Raw genomic sequence first — 20,643 nt, forward strand, 5'->3', positions numbered from 1 at the left:
TGTTACTTTTCACAGTCAAAGTTGGTACTGAAGTCCTGAGTATATACCTGAGAATCCGGCCTGTTGACAATGGTGGTAATGACGGATATATTCCTCGGTCAGGTTCCCGTCCACCACAATATCTCTGCTCAGCACAGCTATAATGGGCCTTAGATGGATCCAGTCTGCTCCTATGGATTGCTCAATAATGCTGTAGGAATACCTGCAATAAAGAAATTACACTGAGTTCCTCTTGCCAGAGAAGAAAGTTGAGGGCTGACACCTGAATACTGTTCTGCCAGATGTTGTGAAACAGTCCTTCTGTCACTTAAGGAACATTGCAAATATTAAGCACCTGATACCCCCAGCGGATCTTCCAACCCTAGTTCACACCTTCATCACATCACGGCTGGACTACTGCAATGTTCTCTATACAGGCCTTCCAAAGCAAAGCTAACGCCGTCTGTAATTAGGTACAGAATGCCCCTGCAAGGCTGTTAACTAGCCAACCCTGCCATTGCCACATAACACCAATCCTTCGCTCACTCCACTGGCTACCGATAAAATGGAGAATTCAATTTAAGACCGGGTTATTAACATACAAATCCTTGAACAATCTGGGCCCTGGATACCTGGATGACTTTTTGCAACTGCATCACACCCCCTACAATCTTAGATCAAAAGGATCTAATATATTGGTCACCCCCAGAGTCCATATCAAAACCTTTGGAGATAGAACCTTCTGTCATGCTGCCCCTACACTTTCGAACTACCTGCCAAACCCAAAGAGGTCATCTCCATCCCTAGAAGCATTATTATAGTAAGTTCAAACTGAAAAGCCACCTGTTTAGTCTGACATTTACAAACATCTGACTTTTTCCTCTGTAGCACAGTCCACCCTGCAACCCTGTATTGATCTAAGGCATGTCTATGCGCTTCCTCTGGGAAAAAAAGTGCTTTACAAATATTACTGTTTTGTATTATTGTATGAGATAGACATGTGTATGTACAGTGCCAAGCATACAAATAACTAAGACTGTGTTCCGTTTCTTCTTTTTCTGCACTGAAATAATTAATACCTAGCCAGGAATGCAAGGGACAATTTCTCAATTTCTCACCGGTGGGTACCTACAGCATAACTCTCACTGATAAGTAATTACAACGATAAAACACCTGCATGGAAAAAAACAGCTCCTGAGTGCAGGGGATAGGTTAAAAAGGTCAATAGTTCATATATTCTAGCTCTGGGACATGGCAAGACTGTGTCATTGAGCAGAGACAATAAAACTTTTAATCTACTTTTTACGTTTTTAAACATAAATATAAAACAATTTTAGTAGTAGGAGAATTGGTACAATTGTTTACCTCATCAGTTTATTTTACTTCAGGTTCATTTTAAAGCAAAATGCTGGTCTTGAAAAAATTGCTATAAGCTTACTGTACAGTATATCAACGTAGCACAAGATTTTTATTTTGTGATTGAATTTTGTTAGAGTTTTTTCTGTTTAATTTGCATCTGGCTTTGGTTTTCCAAAACTGACTGTAAGCCCATATTGTCTTACAGACAGTCTGGAACCTATAAAATGCCTCAAACTAGTTTTTAAAGAGAACCAGAGATGAAGCACCCTCTTGTATTTTACCTTATAAATCAGTGGGAACATGACAGTAAACACATAATCTGCTCTTTGTTTCATTGTTCTCTGTTTAATCTGACTGTTATCACCTCTGATAAGAAGCCCCGACTGAGCACTCAGTCTAGCTTTGCTAAGGAAAGATTATAGCTGAGTCTGTCTTCTCTGGTGTCTTTTCAAGCCCAAACCTGCCCCCTTGTGGCTCTGCTATAATGACTCAGCTATAATTATTCCCTGCAAAGCCAGACTGAATGCTCAGTCCGGGGTTCTTAACACAGCTGATAACACACTTTTAGCAGTGAGGATGAAACAGAGAGCATGGTAGGTGTTTTCTCTAATGTTCTTACTGATATATATAGTAAAATACACAAGGGTGCTTCGTCTCTGGTTCACTTTAAGACAAAGGGCATGATTCGCAAAGCTTTTTCACCTGTTTTCCTCTATTTTCACCTTATCTGTATTAAATTTTTAAGCTCCCAAAGAGCAAAAATATAACATAATTAAGGTAAGAAAAGTAATATTGAAATGAAGTTGATCAGAAACAACTTACTTTGAGTGATGACTTAGCTTTTAAATGTGCTAAGGTGATAAGTCATTTATGAGAAGTTTTGGGGGAAAAGTCCAGAGAGTGTTATTTCATTCATTTTTCTGCAGAAGTATTAGCTGCACAGATCAGGAAGGGTTGTTGCTTTTTTTCCACAGCTGCACAAGCTGAGTGACTGAAAGCTCTGACGCTCCCAGTCTTGACAAACACGCTCAGGGAATGGGATGTTCTATGTGATGGTGGCAAACCGTCAATTTGAACACCCCCGTTATTCCAGTACAACAAATGAGCTTCAAAAAATCCTAATACGTCATTTCATGAGGACCTGTAACTCTGAATCAGACTTGGTGCCCTGAGATAGCAGAAACCCAGGTCATGTGACTTACCTCAGAGATGGGCTTACAGTGAGACACGTGCCATTAATGGATTGTATGGTAAGAACTTCTTCTTGTCTGGTGGAACCCTCATAACCTCCTCCACACAGGACAACCTCATCCCCTACTCGCCAATCAACAGGCTCCACAAGCTCCAGCTCTGTGCCATTGGCTTTCACCGCTGCAGCTAAATGTGTGACTGTGACGTTCGGAACCCAGCCTGAAGAGAAAAAGTAGAAGGTTAGATTTACAAGCCGGTCTGTTTTTAGCAGATAACTCCAGCATCATGTAAGAATAAGAGGAACTCCCAGCAAAATTAAGGTACGTACACAAATGCAATATTGGTTGGCCAAAATCGCCAATGACGACTGTTTCAGGCACAATCCTTCTGTGTGTACAGCAGCCACCGATCAATCCTGCAGTGGCATCGGGGATCATCAAGGATCTGTCATGCTGGATTCTTAATGACCCCCGACGCCCGAGCATGACCAAACGCAATGTTATTTCCACTCCCCCGACAGGAATTAATCCCTTTGCTTGCCAAATGTCGTCCCTCCACCACTCCTCCATAGCAACAGAACACATCACTAGCCTGAAGGCTAGCATTGCGCCTGTACAGCATTGGTCCCCAAATCATCGCCCGTGGGATTGTTTCCCAATCCCCAATGGTGAAAGTTATTGCATGTGTGTACTATAGAAAAGAGACCTCCTACATGTATGTGAAGTAAAATGAAAATATTGTAATTCTTCTTGGGCCTGATGCACTACACTGCGGCCATTCTGATTGGTCCAATCTCAAGCTGCATTACATTTGCATGCAGTGGGCGGAATCCTAGAAAGGCAACAAAGGTCCTGACCTTGGGCTGCCGCTCCCAAGGCGGCTGCTGGACACAGAAGAGTGTTTTTTGCATATGGACAAGAAAGGCTGAAAATGATAGAGGGGAGCTGCTGCCCAAGTGAACAAATGAAAGCTGTACACGGAATGAAGGGGGGTGCTGCACATGGAAGGGGAACCCCAAGAAAGTTGACCTAGTGGTGGATAAATCTTTATTTGCATGCAAGCTAGAAATTATTTGCATCTTATTGGCCATTATTGACCTTTTCTACTTGGCACCGCTTGGCACTTAGTATTCTTCATCTTCTGTACCGGGTCCCGTAGGTTCGGGCGGCACTGACCAGTTTGAGCATGCGCTGTGCGCTCCCTCATCTCCCTCCAGCAGGAGCAGTACTACTCTCCACTGGAGAAAGATGGGCAGAGAGAACGGCACTTGCTCAGACTGGCTGAACTTACGGGACCCGGTACAGAAGAGGGAGAAGACTGAGGATGGCAGCCTGGGAGAGATCCGTGCGGATGAGGCTGGAGGAAGCCCCAGGTATGTATAAATCTTTGCATATTGTTAGTCTCTGGTACACTTTAAAGAGGAAATTAAAATACAAAACTGAACTTCATCCTAGCCAGCAGCCTAGACCCCCTATCATGCTGTTGGTGGGTTTGTTTACGAATAAGGGCAGCTGTCCTGTTTTTTTGTTGTTGTTGTTCTTTTCATGTTTACCAGCAGTAAAGACAGAAAGTACTCTGGTACACTTTAAGGCCTCTTGCACACTGCAAGTGATTCCGATTCAGATTCCGCTTTTTAATCAGTTTTTAAATCCGATTCCGATTTGCAGTTTTCTCCCTGCACACTGCAAATCGGAATCTGAATCGGATGTAAAAACTGATTAAAAAGCGGAATCTGAATCGGAATTGCGTGCAGTGTGCAAGAGGCCTAAAGGGTACCTAAAAAGAGTAAAATTATTTAAAATAAACACACCATGTACCTGAAAATTAATATTACATACGTATCTCACCGTCAGTTCCTTTCAAAATCTCACCATTTTCTTCTAATAATGATTACTTCCAGTACTGACTAGATCTAGTCGTACTTGTCTCTACAGAAGCTGAAAGCACGGTACGTTTCTGTACAGTGTATCGACAAGCTGATCCGGCCAGCTGATAATATTCAGCTGCCCCGATCATGCTGCTCGACGACCCCCCCCCCCCCCCCCAGCTCGATCCCCGCCGGCGGACAATGGCAGGGAATCAAGCGTTGATAAGGAAGCGCCGGCGGGGACGAGCGGTGATTGATCCGCACGCATGCGCGGACGTGCCGGGGACGCGGCGGGAGTCGATCCGGCGGCTGATCGGCTGCCGGAACGACTCGTGTATTCTAGGCATTAGGGCCCCTTTCCACTATATCAGTTGCTGTCAGTTATAACTGAAAGGACAACTGATGTGAAAGGTAATGCCAATATTTTCCCTTTGGCTTAAGTGGCTTATATTACAATGGACAGAGAATTCCATTGACCACAAACAGGACACAGGAGAGGTGAAAGAGACCTATGGGTAGACTACATGGGAGGTAAGTATGACGTGTGTATGTTTATTTTAACTTTTATTTATCAGTTCAGTTTTCTACTTACATAACATATGTATTGTACTTTCCACGTTTTGATTTCAGTGAATTTTATATCGTAAATAAAAAGAATATCGGTTTAGGCATTTTCCAACTTTGCTGCCTCTGACTGAAGCCAATCCTGATGTCATTTCCTACCTTACTCTATTTTTCTCCATGAAACTGCACGGTCATACCTAGCTTGCTTTGTAAACACGTGGGCACAGCATAAATGGTATTTCTGCAGCTTCACACTGAACTGCCCTTAGCCAATCAGTGAGGAGCAGGAATGTGAAAGGGGAGATAACAAGCTTTCCTCTCCTCAGCAATATACCAGAATACAGCCAGGCTGACTGAGATGATTTATAACAGCAGAAACATTTATGATTATATTGGAATGCTTCCGATGCATGGTCAGGTTGTAGGCTGCATAAATATAATAAACACAGTGCAGTGCGTAAATGGAATTTGATTTTATAGCTGACAATCCCATTTTAAGGACTATTCAAGAGATCCACCATTTTTGCTTATCTGAAGAAAAATAGCAAGAACTAACTTTTTCAACAGAATTTGGGAAGGGCAAAAAGTCCCTGTTCATTCTAAAGACTAACTTACCCCACAGCATATTGGCCTCAATTCACTAAGCTTATCTCCTGTCTTTAATAACGTTTCTAGAGTTATCACCATGGTGACGAGGCATGTAGTATTCAGGAAACAATTTACCTCAGGCAAACCTAAAGTTAACTCTTCTGTCTTTAAGCTACCTCTTCAATCCTTAAGATAACTCCAGAATTCTAAAGTTAAAGACAGGCTGTTAATTAACTGTGTGTGAAAATAACTACAGAGGAGGTAACTTAACTACAGAGGAGGTAACTTAACTACAGAGGAGGTAACTTAAGAAGTGGAGAGATAAGATAACTCTCTCACTGAGTGGAGGTAAGTTTTCTCTTGCCTTATTATCTCCAGCAAGATCTTAGTGAATTAACGCCAATGGCCTTAATTCACTAAGCTTATCTCCTGTCTTTAATAACGTTTCTAGAGTTGTTACCATGGTGATAAGGCATGTAGTATTCAGGACAGGAAACATTTTACCTCAGGCAAACCTAAAGTTAACACTTCTGTCTTTAAGTTAACTCTCCAATCCTTAAAATAACTCCAGAGTTAAAGACAGACTGTTAATTAACTGCGTGTGAAAATAACTACAGAGGAGGTAAATAACCTACAGAGGAGGTAAATTAACTACAGAGGAGGTAACGTAGGAATAAAGAGATAAGATAACTCTCTCACTGTGTGGAGGTAAGTTTTCTCCTGCCTTATTATCTCCAGCATGATTTTAGTGAATTGAGGCCAATGTCTCCAGTAGACGTTGGTTATGGAACCACTGTGGGGTAAAGCGTAGAGTTCTGACCACAACATGAACCCAACTCAACCTAAAGAGAAGATTTTTTATATTTTTGAAGACTGGCTCAGTAGTCCCGACCTTAAACAAATCCTGTGTCATCTGAGGCGTTTCTACGGGATAAAAAAAAAAGGATCCGTCTCACAGAACTCTGTCACGTCACCCGTCTCACTCCGACACTTTATCCAGAGCGTTCTCCGCGTACATCTGGCACCACTTCCCCATTATTGCCACTTAATCTATGGTGCTATTGACTGCGACAGGGAATATTCGCCTGCAGGAATTAGCAGGCACGCTGAAAGGATCGTTTAAATGCTAAGAGCAGTTGGCTCTAACGACAACATATTGCTAGGTAAATTTTCATGGCTGTCAATTGAATTACGCATTATTGTTAATGGGAAGCTGTCGGTTACACAACGTTGAGCATGTGCCCGATTATGACCAATTCTGGACAATTTGCTGGGGAAACATATGACCCCTGAGGATGGAGGAACAACAAAAAAAAAAAAAAAGAATTTGAGAGAGCTCACAAAGAAAGTTAGAGGAGTGAACGGCGGCGCGGGGATAATTTACGACCCGCCATTTTGTCATTCCTGAGTCTGTTTGGATGTTTACGTCTTTAACGTGTAAATTTGCACCACATCGCTCAGACAAGCTCCACAGACAGGTAGAAAATCCATGACCTACACTCTCAGTATTACCCAACATGGAAGTATTACCTGATTAAAACTGCTATTTATCCCGCTATTGCTTTTCCAGTCTCCATCTCCTGGAAGTGATTGCTATGGTATCAGGGCGGTTTCTAAGCTAACTTTCTCCCAGGGTGAGGGTGTAAGTGCCTTAGTATAGGTAGCCAGTTGTAGGTGCTCCCAGTATAGGTAGCCAGGTGAAGTGCAACCAGTATAGGTAGCCTAATATAGGCGCCCCCAGTATAGGTAGCCAGGTAAAGTGCAGCCAGTATAGGTAGCCTGATATAGGTGCGCCCAGTATAGATAACCAGATATAGATGCCCCCAGTATAGGTAGCCAGGTATGGGTGCCCACAGTATAGATAACCAGATATACATGCCCCCAGTATAGGTAGCCAGGTATAGGTGCCCCCAGTTTAGGTAGCCAGATATAGGTGCCACCAGTATAGGTAGCCAGTATAGGTAGCCAGGTATAGGTGCCCCCAGTTTAGGTAGCCAGTATAGGTACCCCCAGTTTAGGTAGCCAGGTATAGGTGCCCCCAGTATAGGAAGCCAGATATAGATGCCCCCAGGATAGGTAGCCAGGTACCCCCCTCCCCACCCCCTACACAAAATAGGTAGCCAGAGCCCCCCAATGCAGAGCGCAGTGGAGCGATTAACTCACCTTTCTGGCCAGGATGAGGCACACACAACACTTTTGTCTTCCTCTTCAGTGTCCTGGTCTCCATAGCTGCAAGGACACCCGTCATCACGTGACCGTGGGATCATGTGATGACTCTCCTCCCTCAGCGTCCGCTGCTCCTTACTCCTGAACTGCGCCACAGGCGGTGACCCACCTCGCCCACCCCAAGAAACGGGCCCTGTATGTTATACATTGTATCCCCAAAGAGATATGCTGTGGACTGCGGAGAAACGGAGGGGGAATACAGATCAGGCTGGTTGGGTCAACAAAAGGACAAGTTGAGTAAATTTGAAGCTAACCTGAAGTGAGGAAACTCACTGCAGGTCTGATACTTACCTAGGTACAGGAAAGGCTCTGGATAATATGGTACCTTCCTGTTCTTCTGTCCAGCCTGCTGTTCCAGCGCCTTCCCCAGGAATATCTCTTTGTAAGTACTTGGTACACACTAGCCTCACACTTTCGAGAACAGGATACCAAAACATCGTTACCATATAATGTGTTTGATCCAAAGGTTAATGCACCGGTACTGCAGTGTCCATTTAGCACGGTAGTTTTGGGCCTCTCATAACACGTCCTTGACACTGCAAGAGGCACCCACCAAATGTCCACATGTGACGTTAGAGTGAATGATGCCACTGAACTTCGGATTTCTTCGAGTTATTCTACCAGCAATGAAAACATGCCAGTTTCTACTGCTAGTGTGAACCTAGATTTAGGGACAAGAACAAAGTGACAACCCTATCAGTCACAGCAGTTGATGGGAGGTCAGGAGACACCATTCGTCCCTAATTTCTTCACCGCCCTATTTACCTCTTACCGGTATTTTTTTCTGCTGGAATCAAGGGGTGAAGTGAGTAATATTTTCAAGTTCAGCGAATTTGCCCCAATCTCGTTTAGCAAGATTCTCGCAAGATTGTCAGCCAGTTCTCACCATTAAAGAGAACCTGAACTGAAAATAAAAAGTCAAAATAAACATACACAGGTCATATTTACCTCTTGTGTAGTCTAATTATCAATCTCTCCTCTCCTGTGTCCCATTTGTCCACTGTGAACAATGGAAATTCTTTGTCCACCATTTTAAAAATGGCTATTGCCCCATAGCAGCTTCCTGGTCATCAGCACACTGTTAAACTGTAATATCACCCAATTGAGCCATAGGGAAACATGGACATTACCTTGCACATTCAGTTGTAACTGACAACTGCTGATCTATAACTGACAGCAACTGGTATATTTCAGTTCTGACAAAATCTTGTCAGAACTGGAAGGGATCACAAGAAAATGGTGAGCTTCTGAGATGAACTGACGGTGAGGTTAGTATGTAATATTCATTTGCAGCTACGTCAAGTGCTTATTTTAAATAATTTTACTCGCTTCAGGTTCTCTTTAAGTCACGTTAAGCCAGAACAAAGATAGAATAGATGTTAAATGATTGTAAACATTTGTAAAAATGTTAGTGCAATCTTTGGATCAATCTAATGCTAGGTACACACCATACTTTTTTTTTTCAGCAGATAAATAATTTCCATCATGTCCGATCTTATTTTTGATCGTTTTCCTGGTCGTTTTCTAATACAAGTGAATGGAAATATATAAGAAAAGGTAAGAGAAGCAAGCGGGAAATCGACCGGAAAATCGAATCAAAAGTCGATCGGACGGAAAATCGACCAAAAAACGCATTGTGTGTACCTAGCATAAGCCCTTAATATTGATCAAAGATTGCCAGAGTATTTTGAATGTGGGTAAAGGAATACCAAGGCGGGTTGAAAAAGTTGGCTTTTACTTACTTGGGGCTTCTTTCAGCCCCCTGTAGTCTTGAAGGTCCCTCCGTTGATCAGCTGTCACTCGGTCTGTGTAACATGGTCCTGTGGTCACTTAGTCTATGTAACTAGGTGGAAGAACTGTCATATCTGATCACAGTAAAAGAATGCTGAAAGGTGAGTGAAATAGCAGTCATGCAAGTCATGAATATTAGCCAGGTGCCGAACTCAGAACCTGCAGTGTGTTTATTTATAGTCAGGCCCGGATTTAGGCCAACCCAACAGCAGGGGGTTGCTGAGCTGGACTCTTACACCAGGCCTGATAACCTGGTCCGCCGATGCACAATCCCTCCCGTAGGTCACCACTCCACAGTATTGAATTTGCAATTGTAGTAATTAAAGAGGCACTGAAAAGGCGTATTATCTTGCATTTATCAAAACAGTAGCAAACACGACATGTTTCGGGGTAATCCCCTTCTTTAGGTGTGGATTTAGGCCAGGGCCACCTAGGCCATGGCCTAGGGCACCACAGGAGCAAGGGCACCAAAGCAGCAGGCTAAACTCATGCAGCATTTGCAAGCTTGCAAACGCTGCAATGCAGGGAGATCAGCCGCCTGTGCAGCAGCCACCTTGCTCTCTGTGCACGTTTGCATTGTGGCCAGCGGCTATGGACTTGGACTTTGGAGACAGAGGGGCAGAGGAAGCTTCTGCACTGGAGACGAGCTGAGAAATGAGTGACACTGATGGCTGCTGCGGTGTGGACGCAAGCTGGCTACCTATACTGAAAGGGGGAGAGTGGGAAAAGGAGGGATTAAGGAAGCCAACTGGCTACTTATAATAGAGAGAAAGGGGGAGGGGTCATCTGGTTGCCTATACTGAAGGGGGCGGCTGGTGACAGTGGCCTTGGCCTGTAAAGAGTACAAATCCTGTTTATAGTTTGTCCAGGATTTAATACAAAATAGTTCTCAGACTTGGTCTAATGACTGCCAACCCAACTGCTGTACTTACTTGAAGCTGAAATGATCCCAGCTGGTGAGTTGCAACTGCAAACTTTTGCCTACTAATGTAAAGATTTGCTGGATGACAACTGCTCCTCCTCAGCCTCTGTAAATCAGGACCACACATTATAGACACACGTTGGATTCCTGATTCCTTTCGGCCGGCAGCAATTTTGGAAGGAGGGTTGTACAGATGTGCTACTTGGGATCTCTTTCCAGTAGCCTGTTCTGTCCTATGGAGAGGGAAGGGGGGAGTCCGGGGGGAAGCTCCCCGCTGTGACAACAACAGGAATCAGGTAAGACCAATCCATGCCACCAGACTCTGGAGGGGGCGCCAGTGATGTCGGGGAACATCAAATAATACATTTTCAAAAACAATTGATTCAGCTCTGGATTTTTGGATAAAACTATAACGGTTGTCTGTGTTGGCGGATGTAAATAGAAAGTATGTACTTACCTTTAGCATCTGTAAAATGGAAGAGATCGAATTGCGGGTGGGAGTGTCCAGCATTGGCACCCACCATTTAACTAACGGGTGATTATTTTTTCATGGGGTGCTCTTGCAGGGCCATATTTACATTCCTTTGTGCGCCTAGGCCAACTTTCTTGTTTCTCCCTATCCATGTGCAACAGAACCCCTCCCATTCCTTGTGCAGCCCCCTCTTATGTATTTAGCACCTATGTATAGCAGCCCCTCTCTTTCACATACAGGCACATACAGCTTTCACAGGCTTTCTCTTCCATGTTCTGCTCCCCATTGTAGCCTTCTCTTCCATAATGACACACTCCTTTTCAATGTTAAACAACTCCTTTGACAGGAGCCGCGATCAAGGTTTTGGTGGCCCCAAGCAGTCCATAACTTGAGGCCCCCATCCACAAAATAGAATGGATAGCCACAGCCCAAAACAAAGCTGTGAAAAAATGGGCGTGGCCAAAACATGATGTGGGTGGAACCAAATACTAGCAGTGTCTAGGCTAAATTGCACCCAGGGCGAGGGTGTAAAATGCGCCCACAACGTGGAGACCGGTATAGGTGCCCGCAGTCTAGGTAGCCAGCTATAGGTCCCCCCCAGTATAGGTAGCCTATATAGTTTCCCCTAGTATAGGTAAGATAGGTAGGTGCCCCCATATAGGTTAGATAGGTAGGTGCCTCCAATATAGGTAGCCAGTATATTTGCCCAAGTATAGGTTAGATAGGTATACGTCCCCCAGTATAGGTTAGATAGGTATATGCCACCCAGTATAGATTAGATAGGTACATGTCCCCCAGTATAGGTTAGATAGGTATATGTCCCCCAGTATAGGTTAGATAGGTATATGTCCCCCAGTATAGGTTAGATAGGTATATGACCCCCAGTATAGGTTAGATAGGTATATGTCCCCCAGTATAGGTTAGATAGGTACATGTCCCCCAGTATAGGTTAGATAGGTACATGTCCCCCAGTATAGGTTAGATAGGTATATGCCCCCAGTATAGGTTAGATAGGTATATGTTCCCCAGTATAAGTTAGATAGGTATATGTCCCCCAGTATAGGTTAGATTGGTATATGTCTCCCAGTATAGGTTGGATAGGTATATGCCCCCCAGTATAAGTTAGATAGGTATATGTCCCCCAGTATAAGTTAGATAGGTATATGTCCCCCAGTATAGATTAGATAGGTACATGTCCCCCAGTATAGATTAGATAGGTATATGCCCCCAGTATAGGTTAGATAGGTACATGTCCCCCAGTATAGGTTAGATAGGTATATGTCCCCAGTATAGGTTAGATAGGTATATGTCCCCCAGTATAGGTTAGATAGGTATATGCCCCCAGTATAGGTTAGATAGGTACATGTCCCCCAGTATAGTTTAGATAGGTACATGTCCCCCAGTATAGGTTAGATAGGTACATGCCACCCTGTATAGATTAGATAGGTACATATCCCCCAGTATAGGTTAGATAGGTACATGTCCCCCAGTATAGACTAGATAGGAATATGCCCCCAGTATAGGTCAGATAGGTATATGCCCCCAGTATAGGTTAGATAGGTACATGTCCCCCAGTATAGGTTAGATAGGTATATGTCCCCCAGTATAGGTTAGATAGGTATATGTCCCCCAGTATAGGTTAGATAGGTATATGCCACCCAGTATAGGTTAGATAGGTACCGGTATATGCCACCCAGTATAGATTAGATAGGTACATGTCCCCCAGTATAGGTTAGATAGGTATATGTCCCCCAGTATAGGTTAGATAGGTATATGTCCCCCAGTATAGGTTAGATAGGTACATGTCCCCCAGTATAGGTTAGATAGGTATATGACCCCCAGTATAGGTTAGATAGGTATATGTCCCCCAGTATAGGTTAGATAGGTACATGTCCCCCAGTATAGGTTAGATAGGTACATGTCCCCCAGTATAGGTTAGATAGGTATATGCCCCCAGTATAGGTTAGATAGGTATATGTTCCCCAGTATAAGTTAGATAGGTATATGTCCCCCAGTATAGGTTAGATTGGTATATGTCCCCAAGTATAGGTTGGATAGGTATATGCCCCCCAGTATAAGTTAGATAGGTATATGTCCCCCAGTATAAGTTAGATAGGTATATGTCCCCCAGCATAAGTTAGATAGGTATATGTCCCCCAGTATAGATTAGATAGGTACATGTCCCCCAGTATAGATTAGATAGGTATATGCCCCCAGTATAGGTTAGATAGGTACATGCCCCCCAGTATAGGTTAGATAGGTATATGTCCCCAGTATAGGTTAGATAGGTATATGTCCCCCAGTATAGGTTAGATAGGTATATGTCCCCCAGTATAGGTTAGATAGGTATATGCCCCCAGTATAGGTTAGATAGGTATATGTCCCCCAGTATAGGTTAGATAGGTATATGTCCCCCAGTATAGGTTAGATAGGTATATGCCCCCAGTATAGGTTAGATAGGTACATGTCACCCAGTATAGGTTAGATAGGTACATGTCCCCCAGTATAGCTTAGATAGGTATATGTGCCCCAGTATAGGTTGGATAGGTAAATTCCCCCCCCCCCCCCTCCTATAGCCAGGAGGGTTTGTGCAGCGGCAGGGAGAGAGAAGCTTGCTTGTATGCTGGCGGTGCCCTTGATGCCGATGACCTATTTTGCGGACTTCCAATTTCAGTTTTTACGATTTCCCAGGACTCTATTTTTTTTGCCATTTTTTGCATTCTCTGATTGGCCAAATACTTCCGAGTTGACTCTGCGTTCTGTGATTGGTCCAATGCTTCCGAGTTCAGTGATTGGGCTAAAATTACCAAGTAGTGGTAATGCAATATTTCTGCAGAAATCCGATTTCCAATCAGAAATGCAGATTTCTGATCAGAAAGCATCCCTAATCTCCAGATGATTTGAATTGGCCCAGCTCCAATCTGAATTCAAATTGGCACGCCAGCCTGAATTACGAGCCTCTAGATGACCACGCCTATTTGTGATATATATAAATAAACTCCAGTCACCTCCCCTCCCGGGAATGACGTCTTGTGGCCCGTCCGATCCGCAGAAATCTGGAGAACCGTTTACCGCTCTAAAGAATAAAAAACCCGACCTCAGGAATTCCTTCAGGCCAAGAAATTTGTAGCAGGCCTCCTGGTCCCTGACTTCCATTACCACACCTAGAAAAACATTCCCGTTTATCGCAGTCGGGAGGATTGGAGACTTTAAACAAGGGATTATCCTAAGAGATACCACATTACATCTGTAGGGCGGATGGCGTGCCGGAGGAGCAGAGGGCTAATTTGCCATGCGAGTTGGAAATAGAAGAATCAGATGGTTCTCTTTTTCACAGCAGATCCTACGCTACTGAGCCAAGATACCGAGGTATTTTTTTTTTTTTTTAAATTGTGTTTTTTTTTACGTTCTGCGCAATGTAAAAGTCCCCGGCTGGATGGGCGCAATTAAACATCATTGGAAACACTTGTGCAGTCCTTCGGTTTAACACTGGGCGAGTGAACCATTTTTTTTTGCATTTTCGAAAACAGAGCTGTATCAATTTGCCTGAGCTCACATCAAACAGAACGCTACGAGCTGCTTCTAATTTAATACCATTTTCGCTCCATGGCACATAACAAATTGGAGAGCTTGTCAGTGTTATTTTTTTATAGCGATATCACAGTTCAAAATCATTAAACAAACAGGCTTTGAAATTCCTCGCCAGGCTCGCGGAAGACGAAACCGAGCGCCGCGTTTCCACCTCCCGATTTTTTTTTTCAGGAAAGTTGAAATTATTCCGCAGCTATGCATGATTTCAGACTGTTTAGCAAGCTGTGTCAGCCTCCTGTCTTTGATATGTTAATGCGCACTTGGATTAAAAAAAAAAAGGAAAGAAAAAAACATTGAAAAAAAAATAAAATTCCCAGAATTCCAGGTGACTGGCAGGCAAGATCTCGGGTGGTCGAAGCGCGTTGGGAAATTTTAACGTTGCCTACGGCAAGAGGCAGCCCTCCTGCCAATCAGGGCACGCCACCCGTAAACTGGCTGCCAATCAGATGTCAGTTTAAAAGAGTGTCATTTTTTTGCAGAGGGGGGAGAGGGGAAGGTTTGACAGTTTAATCATGGCTTCCTGACGCGACACTGCAGCCTGCGAAGGATTGAGGAGAACGTTATTGATTGTTTAGTTAGGAAATTTATCACTGTCTGCATTTCAGATTATTGTGTTTCCTGGTCTGATAAGTGACAGGAGGGTGGCAGGCTAACAGTCATCTTTCAATAAGCGTTTTGTCTTTTGCGCACAGTCAATATGCAATGGTGACATGTAGGGTGACAAGAGCGATAATGATGTGTAAATGTTAGCGTGATATAGCTGTCATACCAGCAGGGAAAGCAATAGCATACATTTCTGCTTCTGACTTTTTCCTTTTTTTTTTAACTCCAAGTGCAAATGTTATTTTACGTTTTAAATGTGGATATCATACTGTTACTGCCAGTTTTGCATAAATTCGTTTTGCCAGACTGTTTGGCAGCTACATGCAATTGGCATGCAAATTGCAAGCATGCAAGCCAGACTCAGGCAGGGAAGACACTAGGTAGAAACGCTAAAACGAATTGAAAACGCAATGGGTCGCATGAAAAAACGCACATACTGGCGTTCTGGAATGTGCGTTTTTAAAAACGCTGGTTTTGTTGCGTACTTTTCAAAGATACATCAAAAACGCATATTTTGAAAGTTAATGGTGACGCACAGGTATTTGAATGCGCTTTGGATGCATATATATATATATATATATATATATATATATATATATATATATATATATATATATATATATATATATATATATATTTATTTATTTCTTATAAAAAAAAACAAGTTTGATGATGGATTTCCGCTTCCTGTTAACTTCCTAGTGATTTGCATAAAACGCATAAAAAAGCATGCAAAAGGTATATGCGATTTCTATGTGCGATCCGCAAACCTATTAAAGCGCACGCAAAATGCAAAAAAAAAAAAAACCACATGTGCGGTGAAAAACACGCAAAAAGAAAATGCAAGTAAAACGCGCTAAAAATGCACAAACGCATATGCAGCAAAACGCTACGTTTCCCGCACTGCGTGTACTCAGCCTCAGCATTTTCAGCTGTGTCTTTTTGTGTGCAGATGTTATTACATAAACAAAACAAAAAAAAGGGGTGAGTTCCTACTGTAGGGTGGATGGAATAGGGATGGTCAGTGAGATGTAAATGATTTCACGTTGATGCAGCATTATGCAACTTTTGTATGCAAATTCATGCAACTTGAAAATTAACCAATCAAATGAGGTAAAATGTGATTGGTCCATGTTCAAGCTGCATACATTTGCATTGACCATCTCTAGAATGGAATATTGAACACAAACATACAAGCATATACTGTATAAAGCCTGCAAAACAATAAAATGGGCCTTACCGTGCATAGAAATGGTGGCATTGCGAACAGCCAGGAATTTCACCCCGTAAGGGTGCAGCGGAGCGGTATAAGAACTGCCATAGAGCATGATAGAGGCTTGTCCTTGGAATGGCGCCTCGTCTGTTCCCACCTGGAAAACCCCTCCTTCCGATACCAGAATATAATGAGCGTGGAGGTGTACGGGCCCCGAACCCCGGAACACAAGACTTCCACCTGTGCCAACAAAACACAACGAGTTAAAGGACCACTATCGGGGAAAAATTAATTTGTATGTATGCATATGTTTAAAATGTACATTTCTCCCTGAGTAAAATGAGCTATAAAATACTTTTCTCCTGTGTTGCTGTCACTTACAGTACATAGTAAAAGTACAAGAGAACTGACAGGTTAGACCAGTCCATCCCGTGATGGGGGATTCTCAGGGTTTTCTTTATTTTCAAGAGTACTTACTGAGTAGCAGTTTCTCTGCCCAACTGCCAAATTAGTTTGCAAGTGGGTAGGCATCTTTGTATACATCTTTGTATAGATCCTTTCTAGGGAGTCCTTTTGTACAGAATGAAGGAAATACTGAGAACCCCCCATGAGAAAATGTACAAGTCCAAAGCCTGTCAGTTATGTCATACTTTTACTACCTTCTGTACTTGACAGGAACATAGCAGAAAATTAATTCATAGCTCATTTTTTTCTCTAGGAACCATGCACTTATCATATGTATCTGCACAAATGTATTTTAAATTTTACATTTTTTCACGTCAGTGGTCCTTTAAAAAATTACTATCGAGACTGATTTACAAAAGGATCTCACATTACTTATTTTTCACTTCTGCTATAAAGACAGAGATAACCCAAGACATAAACAGATACACAGCGATGATTCATGATATGAAACATAAGCGGACAATAGAGTAACAATACCCCCCTGTGACCACAGCAGGCCTGCACCTCACTCTGCAGAGTAACGCAGGGAGCAGTGTAATACTTACCTGTTCCCAAATTGCTTCAGGTCTTCTCTCCCTCCAGGCAGCTGCACGCTCTATGCTGCCACCCTTCAGCTCCTGATGTAGGTCATGTGATCGGGAGTCGGGGATGCTCCCTTCGCTTACTCTGCAAGCATGGGGGCAGAGCCGGAACAAGGTCCTCCAGCACCCAAGGCTGAGACTCCAAAGTGAGCCCCTCCATCCCTCACACCCGGCCGTCACACACTGATTGCTATTAGACAAAGAGGCACCACAGGGCCCCCAACCCCACCAACACCTTAATCTCTAGTTATCTGGTTTGCAGTCACTGCCATGTATCACCTTTTCTTATTTCTCTCTGCTTCATACACAATAGGGGAATGGTAGCTGAGTGAGTTATGTGCCCCCTCCTACACGGTGCCCTGAGGCTGGAGCCTCTCTCGCCTCTGCCCGGCTTTGCCTGGGGGGGTTGGGTTAGGTTTGAATGGCCACTACTTGGGCTGCGCTTGGTGCAGGGGGCCATATAATAACTGCTTGGGGGCCAAGGAGGATGTGGGCATGGCCCTGTAATAGGCACCCTGTACACTGGCAGTTCTGGATGCGCCTGACTTTTAGGCTACTTTCACAATAACACATTGGGCTTGATTCACAAAGCGGTGCTAACCTACTTAGCACGTCTAAAGTCTTTAGACATGCTAACCAGGGTGCTAAGTAGGTTAGCACCGGATTTCTCAATCAGATCGCGCGCTAACTTTGCGCGCGCAAAACTTTACGTGTGCAAAGTCCTATGCGCGCTAAGTCTTATAGGCTTTAATGGGCACTTCGCGTGGAGCGCCCTGCACTCTGTGCAGTGCGTGCGTAAAGTTTTACGTGCATAAAGTTTTGAGCGCGAAAAGCTTGTTTAGACGTGCTAAGGGGGTTTTCACAGGCGTGCTAACAGTTAGCACCGCTTTGTGAATCAAGCCCATTGTGTTGCGTTGCGTCGGACAATATATGCGTTGCATCACATGCGTAATATAGGATGTAACTTTTTTTCCTTCCTTTTCCTGACTGTAAATGGCAAATGCAATCCCTGAGCCCTTTTGTTAGTGTTTTTGCTGTGTTTTCAGGAGCGATTTCCAGTGCTTTTGTAGTTTTTTTTATTTTAACGCTATTGATTTGTACAGCGTTTGCGATTTGTTATTTCCTTCTTTTTTATTTTCGGTTCTGGCTGGTAAAATTACTACAAAATCGTTTTCTATGAGCGATTGAAAAGTGATTTTGCAGCGATCCTATACTTCAACTTGGAGAGAAACTGCTCCAAATATGCTTCAGGGCCCGTGGTTGCAATTTGAGGAGATCTTAAAGGGCCACTACTGCAAAAATCATAAAATGTGAAATATATGTAAACACATAAAAAAAGAAGATCATTTCCTCCAGAGTAAAATAAGCCATAAATTACGGTACTTTTCTCCTATGTTGCTGCCACTTAGGGCTCATTCACATGTAGGGCGTTTCTGGCCTTTTTTCAAGCACAATGATTCTCTATGAGAAAGTTCATATCATCGTGTTTCGTCCTCTTTCCGCTCTGCAAAGCGGTGCCTGTACCATTTTGGGGCGATTTTGGTCTAAGGTCTCTTTCACAGCGGGACGTTAAAGTCGCACGTTATAAAAAATTATAACGCAGACTAACGCACAGCAATACAAAGTCTGTGCGACATTCACAGTGCACACGTTGCGTTGTAACGTGTAGCAATATTTAGAAAGTGCTGCATGCTGTGCGTTTAGCAATACATTTGCTGCGTTGTGTGTGTTGCACATGCTCAGTAATTTAAAAAAAAAATGTAACGCATGCGCCATTTTCGTTCTATCAGTATGCGACGAAAACGGCGCACCAAACGCAGGGCTAAAGAACGTACTATAACGTCCAAGTTATAGTCTTTCAATGCGATGCATTAGGGGCACGTTATGCGACCTTAACGTTGCATCAAACACAACGTCCCACTGTGAAAGAGGCCTAATAGAAGGTACAGAAAGAGCTCTAAAGGCTCAAAAAATAGCTTTGAGCGGCAATGGAGTTAATGTTTTTAAGAATAAATACATTGTATTTATTCTTTTCCGGGTCAAAGAGTTCACTTCCTGACTAGCGTCAGGGAGTGAATTAAAAAAATCGCTCTGCAAAAGCGCTTGCTGCATGCAGGCAAGTGCTGGGAGGCGCTAAAAAAATTGCGCACAAAATCGCAAAACGTTTCGATTTTAGATGTGAACAAGGCCTCACAGTAGATAGTAGAAATCTGACAGGTTTTGGACTAGCCCATCTCCTCATGGGGGTTCTCAGGGTTTTCTTTATTTTCAAAAGCACTTCCAGCTGCCAAAGAAGTGTGCAGTATGGGGAGGCTGGCCGGAATCTTTGTATAAATCCTTTTCGGGGAGTGTCTTTATAAAGAATAAAGGCCATGCTGAGAATCCCCCATGCAGAGATGGACTAGTCAAACTCCTGTCAGATTTCTACTACCTACTGTAAATTACATCAACGTAGGAAAAAAAGTCAATTATGTCTCATTTTACTCTGGAAGAAACATCTTATTTGTATGTGTTTACACGCATTTAAAAGTTTACCATTTTTTGCGATAGTGGACGTTAAGGCTACTTGCACACCAAGACATTGCGTTAGGTGCTACATTAAGGTCGCATAACGTGCGCCTAACACAACGTATGGTGCTGCAAGAGAGGACGGTAGAGTGAGCCGCGTTAGGCGGCTCTATTCCTATAAGGTCTCCCAGAGTGGCGCTGATTGGCCGGCGGGACCATGTGATGCGGAGCGAGACACTCCGCATCACGTGGTCCCGCCGGCCAATCAGCGGCCGCCAGTGCAGTGAATATTAAGTAGCCATGTGCACGGCTACTGAAGCTGCATCTCCCCGCCTCCTCTCCGCCCCCCACTGAGCATGTGCAAACAGTCTAACGCGGCTATAGCCGCTCTAACGCCGTAGCATGCTGCACTTTCCGAACAACGTGCAGCGTTACATGTAACGCAACGTGGGCAGTGTGAACAGCCCACTTGTGTTACATTGCTGTGCGTTGGGAGAGCGTTACAGGCGCACTAATGTGCGCCTGTAACGTCTTAGTGTGTAAGCAGCCTAAAGGTAGCCACTAACGGTCCAATTTCTAGTGAAAAATCGTTAGAGCGATCAGAAATTCTGATCGGATTGGTTGTAAATAATCTCCATTGGTGGACACAATCGATTATGAATGAGTGAAAAAAATGTCGTCCGAAATCATTTTCGTCGAACCAAAATTTGGATTTTTTTGTTG

General features: G+C 43.5%; 1 protein-coding gene across 3 annotated transcripts in view; it reads right to left on the minus strand.

Moving 5' to 3' along the window:
- The window catches only part of PKHD1 (PKHD1 ciliary IPT domain containing fibrocystin/polyductin), a 607,682-nt gene that overhangs the window by 315,750 nt on the left and 271,289 nt on the right, over window positions 1-20,643 (minus strand). For all 3 annotated transcript variants that reach the window (XM_068280030.1, XM_068280029.1, XM_068280031.1), the window contains exons 36-38: window positions 16,394-16,606; window positions 2,541-2,748; window positions 48-202 (exon numbers count right to left, since the gene is read on the minus strand). In XM_068280030.1, the coding sequence (XP_068136131.1) occupies window positions 48-202; window positions 2,541-2,748; window positions 16,394-16,606 (576 nt within the window). The remainder of the gene's footprint in view (window positions 1-47; window positions 203-2,540; window positions 2,749-16,393; window positions 16,607-20,643) is intronic.

The sequence above is a fragment of the Hyperolius riggenbachi genome, chromosome 4, assembly GCF_040937935.1.
Source record: "Hyperolius riggenbachi isolate aHypRig1 chromosome 4, aHypRig1.pri, whole genome shotgun sequence".
Lineage (NCBI taxonomy): Eukaryota > Metazoa > Chordata > Amphibia > Anura > Hyperoliidae > Hyperolius > Hyperolius riggenbachi.